An 8,458-nucleotide genomic window follows, 5' to 3' on the forward strand; every position below is an offset into this window, starting at 1 on the left:
GGTTGAATGTGATGTTTTGTTTGTTGTGGCTAAAATAGCCTATTTTGTTTTTTATGACTATTTTAACCCCAATCTTACTTGCCAAACAAACCCCTAAAAAACTTAATCTAAAAAATTCAAACCAAACACAATGAGTAGTAGTCAATTTTTAAAACAGGGCCCCATTGTCCCCCCGTGGACACCTTCGCTTTTTCTGTGGTGTTTTGCTGCTTCCACCGCCTGTTGCCGGTAAAAGTGGGGCTCTGTTTACCGGCTATTCCCGGTCGTCACACGGGTTAGAATTTGACCGCGGTTGAAATCATTGCTATAGCAGTTTCGACCCCTCTGGTTAACCAAACCCTTCTCTCTCATCATCAGCTGTCGACGAAGAAAGGAAAGGACTGTGTGTACCCATTTGCTCAGGCACCTGCACTCATCAATCCAATCGCTTGTAGAGAGAGAAAGTAAAGCTGTAGATATATAGAGAGAGAGAAAGTACTAGAGATAAAAAAAAGTTTGAGATACAGAGAGAGATAGAGAAAGAGAGAGAGAGAGAGAGAAAGTTTGGTATAGTAATAGAGGAAGCTAGAGAGAGAAAGTAGAGAAAGACGGTGAATTTGGGGGGTTTTTGAGGGGTTCAGATGAGAGATCTGTTTTGATTGTTCGTGGAAATGGCTTCTTCAGAGGTTTCTTTCAAAGGTAACAACGCTAGAGGTGAAAGCTTCTCTTCTGGATACTGCGACCAGAACGATGGAGCGGCGGCCAAGGCTTGTTCGACAGTTTCCGGCGGTGGAAAAGGTAATTCCGGCGGTTTTTCTTTCTTTTCCGGCGAGTTTGCAGTGGATCCCGAAACCGCGCTTTACACGGAGCTCTGGCGCGCTTGTGCTGGTCCGCTCGTGACCGTGCCTCGTGAAGGCGAGCGCGTGTTCTATTTTCCTCAGGGACATATCGAGCAGGTTAGTTTTTCGGAGCTTTTTGGTTTTGCAGAGCTTAGATTTTCTGAAAATTTGTCTCGAAGATGAATAGGTAGAATTTGTTTGTTTGCAATTGTAAAGCTTTGTTGGTTTTAGTAAGATTTTTCAGATTTTTGTAACCATAGGTTTGTTTGTGTTTATCAGCTGCTCATCAGTGATGAATTTTCTTGGTGTTTGATTAGGTTGAGGCATCAACTAATCAGGTGGCGGACCAGGAGATGCCGGTTTATAATCTTCCTTCGAAGATCCTCTGCCGTGTGATCAACGTCCAATTGAAGGTACTATCATCAGTTTTCCTGATCATTGATGTATGTTGCTTCGGGTTTGAGGATCGGTGAAACATTTATTACTAGTCTGGGTTTACTTTTCGCTGATAGCTCTGTTTCTGATTTTTATCTGTATAGGCTGAACCGGACACCGATGAGGTTTTTGCGCAAGTGACCCTGCTTCCTTTGAAAGTATGTATGCTCTGATCATCACGTTAAAGCGATAGGCAGAGAAATCAGAATTGAACCCTAATTGTTCGATGTTGTTAATGGCAGGAAGATGAGAATGAGGCAGGGAAGGAGCCCGTGCCACCTGCACCGACGCGTTTTCGTGTACATTCCTTTTGTAAGACCCTAACTGCCTCGGATACCAGCACTCATGGTGGATTTTCGGTGCTAAGACGACATGCTGATGAATGTCTTCCTCCACTAGTTAGGATTCATTACTCTATAACTTTGTATGTTTTGTTATTATGATTTGTTTGAATTAGATTGTCATAGTAATTTGCTTTTTGCTATTTGACAGGACATGTCACGGCAGCCTCCAACCCAAGAGTTAGTTGCGAAGGATTTGCATGGAAATGAATGGCGTTTCAGGCATATCTTTCGAGGTAATTACTGAAATATTCTTTAACAGCTCGTAATACTAGATGGAATTGTATCCACCAACTTAAAAACTATTTTAAGTGCATAATTGGAGTGAGGGACCTAGTATCACTGTCATTATCACTAGTAAATGGTAGGAGGGGGAGGTTAATGTCAATTACTAGTGACCATTGCACGCTGTATTCATGTTCAAAAACATCCCTCTACAAATTTGTACTTAATCGGTTATTGAAAACTGTCAGTAAATTTTACGGGTTTTCTTGTTTGATTTGGTGGGGATAAATATGTTTCACGTATTTCAGTTTAAAGTTTTTTTGGGGAGTACAAATACAGCATTGCTGTGAGGAAAAGGCTTTAGGAGTTTGATTCTGTCCCTGGTATGACAGAATTGGCTTTCCTGTGGATGAGTTTAGCCTTTATATTATCTAATTGCTGCATATGGTGGCTGTGTGATAAATGCATTTGGAGTTCATTTAAATGCACTCAACTATGTGAAATACTTGTCTTGTATGATTTTAATTTTCGAAGTCTTGGCTAGACTGTCTGATAGTATCATTGTGTCATTGTTACCCATGATGTTCACTGGCACTCTAGAAATGATTTGACTTCTTTTCTTCTGAACTGTTAATTTGAATGGTGAATGGTGATATCTACTATCATTACCTTAGTTGGATTGGGAAAAAAAAATTCAATATATATTTTATGACCTAACTGGATCCTAGTTACACTTATACCGTGTGTTACCATTGAACAAATATGTCTATATTTTAATCTAGTAAGTTTAGCTTACATGATTTTGGAAATGTTAGGTCAACCACGGCGACACTTGCTTCAAAGTGGCTGGAGCGTCTTTGTGAGCTCTAAAAGGCTTGTTGCTGGGGATGCTTTTATATTTTTAAGGTTTGCAATTATCTGCACTTCACATTCCATGTTAGCTAATTTTTATTGACATGTGCAATGAATGTAACATTGAAATTTTTTAGAGGTGAGAATGGGGAGCTTCGTGTTGGAGTTAGACGTGCCATGAGACAGCAGGGTAATGTTCCCTCATCTGTCATATCCAGCCACAGTATGCATCTTGGTGTCCTTGCAACTGCTTGGCATGCCTACACGACAGGAACAATTTTCACAGTCTATTACAAACCAAGGTTTGTGTTTTATGTTATATTTTACTGCAAGGATGCAATATTTTTCTTTTTCTTGAAGGAAAGTAGTTGGATATGGAAGTCTTTTTTTAATGTTTGCAATCATCTAATGTACCTTCAAAATATAGAAGTATCTGCATTTCTTGTAACTTGCTAATGCTACCAATTTGTTATTACAGGACAAGTCCTGCTGAATTCATTGTTCCATTTGAACAGTACACTGAATCAATTAAGAGCAATTATTCCATAGGGATGAGGTTCAAAATGAGATTTGAAGGTGAAGAAGCTCCAGAACAGAGGTATGTCTACTGCATGTTGGCATTTACCCATGTGATTTGTTCACTTTGTAGGGTCATCTGGAAACTGGTTAATTTTATATGTTTCTCATGTTGGAATAACTTGGGCTCTATTAATTTATAAAATATTTATTTATTAAATTGTTGTTTTGAAGGTTTACTGGAACCATTGTTGGGATTGAAGAAGCTGATGCCAAAAGGTGGCAAGATTCTAAATGGAGAAGCCTCAAGGTAGTATTGTCTTCATAAATCAGGTGTAACTGGTTATATAGGAAGCTAAAGCTTATATGTCATGGTTTTGGTTTTGAAGGTACGATGGGATGAAAACTCCACCATTCCTCGTCCAGAGAGAGTGTCACCCTGGAAAATAGAACCTGCTTTGAGTCCACCCGCGCTAAATCCCCTTCCAATGCCCAGACCAAAAAGGCCACGATCAAATATGGTGCCCTCTTCTCCCGATTCCTCAGTTCTTACAAGGGAAGGTATGCCCCCCCGCCTGAGTTGCTCAGTCAATAAGCAATTTAATCTTTCTTTAGCTTCATGTCTGTAGTTTGTAGAGGTCAAACAAGGATTTATGTGTTCGTTTAAAAAAAAAAAAAAAAAAACGATTATTTATGTATCTGGAATTTTTGTAATTTGAATTAGGTTCATCTAAGGTGACAATTGACCCTACACCAGCAAGTGGATTTTCAAGGGTCTTGCAAGGTCAAGAATTATCGACCTTGAGAGGCACTTTTGCAGAGAGTAATGAGTCGGATTCTACTGAAAAGCCTGGTTTATGGCCACCTTCATTGGATGATGAGAAGATTGATATGGTCTGTGCGTCACAAAGATATGGATCAGACAGGTGGTTGCCGTCACCAAGGCCTGAATCAACATTCACAGATCTATTGTCAGGTTTTGGGACCCATACTAACTCCTCCCATGAGTTTTGTACACCCTCAGTTGATCAAAGTACTGGTGCTGTTAAATCGATGAAACTCAACTTACAAGATCAGGAAGGCAGGTTCAGTTTTCTTCCAAGTAATTGGTCTGCAATGCCTTCTGGTCTCTCCCTCAATTTGTTTGACTCCAGCATGAAAGCTCATGTGCATGGCAGTGATGTACCTTATCATACTCAGGATGTTAGATGTGGTGGTTTTAATGAGTATTCCATGCTTCCTGGTCAAAAAGCAGAGCAACAGCAACGAAATTGGTTAATGCCTCCGCCACTTTCATCATCATATTTTCAGATGCCTGCTCAGTCTGGAGAGCTGATTTCAAGACCTGTTCTGGTACAACATGAGGCTGTGAAACCTAAAGATGGGAACTGCAAACTATTTGGTATACCACTCAATCCTGTTACTGTGGAGCCAACAGTGTCGCATAAAAATTCAGCTTTGCCGGCAGGTCATATGAATCTTGTTTCGCACTCACAGCAGTCCCGATCCTTTGAATCTGATCAAAGATCTGAACAAATAAAAGGCATAAACATGGCAGATACTTCACATCCTAGTAGTGATCAGGAGAAACCATCCCAAACGTGTCAGCCTCATATCAGAGATCGCCAGAGGAAAGTCCAGGGTGGTTCAACAAGGAGTTGTACAAAGGTTTGCGTCTATCTATTTGTATAGTTGTACATCTGATGTTATTATTGCTGAAGGAAGTTCTAAATGAATTTTCTTGAATATTTTTTTGTTGTTTCAGGTCCATAAGCAGGGGATTGCTCTTGGTAGGTCTGTGGACCTTACCAAGTTCAATGACTATGAGGAATTGATTGCTGAATTGGATCAGATATTTGACTTTAATGGTGTATTGAAGGCTCAGAACAAGAATTGGTTGATCGTATATACTGATGATGAGGGTGATATGATGCTTGTTGGAGATGATCCTTGGCCGTAAGTACTCTTTCATGCTCATAAGCTATTATCAAATGAGTTTATTATTACATTATGTTATTTGAATTTGCATAACAGCAGCAAATCTTTCATAGAGTTAATAACTGGTTCTTTATTGTGTCGTGTGAAAACAGGGAATTTTGTGGCATGGTTCGTAAGATCTTCATCTATACCAGGGAAGAGGTCCAGCGGATGAACCCAGGGACCCTGAATTCCAAGAGCGAAGAATGTTCATTAGGTGGAGAAGGCATGGATGAGAAGGAAGTGAAGAATCTCTCATCTCCTTCAGTTTCTAGCCCTAAGAATTAAAAATAGGTTCTATTCCCTTGTGATCCTACTTGATTTCGGATATATAGTTTTGCGGAGTTGCTTTTTGCTAATTTGTTGAGGGGACATTCAAAATCGATTTGAGTTTCATGCAGAAGAGTCCCTTCAGCATTTGGGCGGCATTCTCTCCCTAATATAGATAAGTGCAATTTTTGGCAATGTCTTGGAGCTATATATATATATATATATAGTTATATAGTATTGCGTCTTATTATATAACATAGGCAATGGCCATCCTGCAATTCCCAAAACCGCTTCCTCCTGTACAGAAGATCCCTGCAACTTAAGCATGTAATTAAGTTTGATACATAGCAACATGGTGTGCCGTTTCTTGGGACTCGGTAGTATTATTATCCAAATGCAATGAGCACACACACTAGTTGATTTTATTTGTTTTGTGAGCATGAACAGTTTAGTTATTCATTGCTGTATGATGTTGATGATGATATTGGACCGGTAGTTCTCTGCATTAAAAGATATAAAATAGAGGGTGCTGGATTGCGCTGGAAGAAAAGAAAGAATTGCTGGGTTTTGATAGTTAGTTTTGTCAAAAAGTATGGTCTAACCTCGAAATTCCAAGGAAAAGTTTAGTAATATCTTATTTTAGTCAAAAGATTGTAGCTTTTGTCTTGCCTCGCAGCCTAGGACACAATCTGATTCTATTATTTTAATGTATTGTTTGTCTATGTATTGGGGAACTTTATAAAAGAAAAATCAATTGATTTGACCAGTAAAATTGGAGTGTGAATCCGGAGACTGTCGGGTAAAGTCACCTAATGTTCCATCCAACCAAGACTTGAATAATTCATTCATTGGTTTGTTGGTGTGTGTGAATGTTTTAGGATTCTTTTGTTGTGCTTATGTCCAAATTTAAGATGTAATTTGGGTAAATTACCTTTTTTACCTTGTAGCTTAACTGAAATTTTATTTTAGTTTGTATTGTTTTAATTTGATCAAATATAAATCCTAGACTTTATATTTGGTTTCAGTTTGGTTTCTCTTCAAATTAAATGATTTTGTTTTTAACGCATGTTTGCTCGCATAAGAGAAAAAAAAAATTGAAGGTAACTTAGGCCTTGTTTGACAATTTTATTTTTTAATTTAAAAATTAAAAAGTCAATGAACTATACAAAATTCAAATTCTCTTTTGTTTTTTTCTTTTGTTTTGTTTTGTTTTTTTTTTCCTAGTAAAAATTTAAAAGGTCATCCTATATTTATTAATTTTGTCTTATATTTTAGTTAAAAATTAATAAAATAGCCATTTTATAAACGAGACTAGACGGAAGGTTTGAGGTGAACTTGAACTTGACGTTTAGGGTTAATATTGTTTGCATTGTAACAGTGGAGATAAAATTGAAATTTAGATCAAATTAATTATAATGATAAAAAGTGTAATTTACCCGATTATCTTTAATGAGACCATGAAGCCAAGCTCGAGAAAGCTGAAGGTTGATCTAACGAGCTAGCCTGTAATTTTATCTATGTTGTGGAAAATTTTATTTCTGCACACCTAATTAACTCAGGACACGCACTTGTGAAATTTTAATTTAATGACAATTATATCTCAAATTAAAAAGACCATAATAAACATTCGGCAACACTTATAATATTATATGAAAAAAATCTCTGCTCACATCTTGTAAGAACAAAAAAAGCTCAATATACACCTTTTGAGTGAAAAAAATAAACTTTAGTTTTTTCATTGTTGTCACTTTACTTGATACACACTCTATACTCCTTTATTGCTTTTAAAGCAATACTTTCAAAATATCTTTTATATTGCTTTAATCTGTACGTTTATACTCTATTATTTATATCATTTTCTTATTAGTTTTACAATTTTTACTTAATTTTGATATGGAAGAGTTGTACCAGGTCAAGAGATATGTGTTGATGCTAATGTAGTCTTGTCAGAAATGCTTAGTATTTTATTTTTAATTTTTTTTTATTTTTCATCAGAGAAAAAGACAGATTTTATTGATGGGGAGAAATTACAATGAAACAATAATAGATCAAAGGCCAAGGTGACAAAAAAAAAAAATGCAACATTACACAACAAAGATATAACAGAAGACAAAACAATGGTGGAAGAAACAGAATGAAGCACAACAAAATTAGTAGCAATGAAGTGCATCCCATTTGGAGGCATAAACATCTAATCAAAAGGCTTAGCCCTGAGATTTTCGGGGCCCAAAACCAATAATTAACTAATAAATATCACTAGATTATTTGGAGCCCTTTACATTTATATTTTTTTCATTTAACGAAATTTTTTTTGAAGGTAAATGACAAAAGATTTGTGTCAAAATAACAAAAAATACTTAGCATTACATTACAACAACTAATAAGTATCACTTGATCCTCGCTCTTTTTGCATTTTTAAAAACAAATAAATCGATCATACTTAGAATTTCGTTAGTGTTTTGTTGTGTCGCTGCTCTCAAATTTTTGGAAAAATTGAATGAAGAGTTAGGCTTAAGAATTAGATAGGGAGAGAAAATTGGACATTTTAATTTTGAATGAGTCTTTTAATTTTTTAATGAGTCAATTTATTTTAAGTTAGTTTGGGCCTTTTTAAAAAAAATTTAAACTTAAAACATACCTAATATATTACACTAAACTATAATATGAGGGACCCCTTTTTTTATCCTATTTTGAGAGACCCTAAGCCATGGATTGGTGAGCCTAGGCCGACCCTGCTAATCAAGCAAAATTAAACCAGAATTGCTTGATAAAACAATCCAGTTAGGTCTTAGCAAAGAAGGGTCAACCATATCCAAGACAACTACGGAATCTAACAATCCTAAATCTGACTTTGGACTTCAAGGCTTTTCACATGGATGGCTCTGCAAATGTGGAAGTTGGGTAAATCAAAAGTGTGTGAAAATGAGGGTTAATAGTGTGTGTACAATAGTTATGATTGAAGGATATAATTGTAACTTTTAGTGTGTGAATTGAGAAAATTATTCAATAAACAAATTAATAGGT

General features: G+C 36.5%; 1 protein-coding gene across 1 annotated transcript; it reads left to right on the top strand.

The window, feature by feature from the left end:
* The first annotated feature begins 300 nt into the window (after nucleotides 1–300).
* Nucleotides 301–5,859, top strand: ARF2 (auxin response factor 2). The gene is made up of 13 exons (XM_028201367.2): nucleotides 301–935; nucleotides 1,136–1,231; nucleotides 1,358–1,411; nucleotides 1,496–1,651; nucleotides 1,746–1,830; nucleotides 2,635–2,725; nucleotides 2,809–2,973; nucleotides 3,150–3,269; nucleotides 3,422–3,497; nucleotides 3,577–3,748; nucleotides 3,912–4,855; nucleotides 4,953–5,143; nucleotides 5,278–5,859. Exons 1-13 carry the CDS (start codon nucleotides 651–653, stop codon nucleotides 5,450–5,452), a joined length of 2,610 nt encoding a protein of 869 aa, XP_028057168.2. The 5' UTR covers nucleotides 301–650; the 3' UTR covers nucleotides 5,453–5,859.
* The last annotated feature ends 2,599 nt before the right edge of the window (nucleotides 5,860–8,458 follow it).

This window comes from Camellia sinensis, chromosome 15, assembly GCF_055761805.1.
Source record: "Camellia sinensis isolate YWXY chromosome 15, ASM5576180v1, whole genome shotgun sequence".
Classification (NCBI taxonomy): Eukaryota; Viridiplantae; Streptophyta; class Magnoliopsida; order Ericales; family Theaceae; genus Camellia; species Camellia sinensis.

What these genes read in the sequence shown, in the direction of transcription:
- ARF2 (XM_028201367.2), top strand. Translation starts at nt 651, where the DNA reads ATGGCTTCTTCAGAGGTTTCTTTCAAAGGTAACAACGCTAGAGGTGAA. An exon ending in ATGAATGTCTTCCTCCACTA is followed by an intron (nt 1,652 to 1,745) that starts GTTAGGATTCAT and finishes GCTATTTGACAG; the next exon opens with GACATGTCACGGCAGCCTCC. An exon ending in GTTGGAGATGATCCTTGGCC is followed by an intron (nt 5,144 to 5,277) that starts GTAAGTACTCTT and finishes GTGTGAAAACAG; the next exon opens with GGAATTTTGTGGCATGGTTC.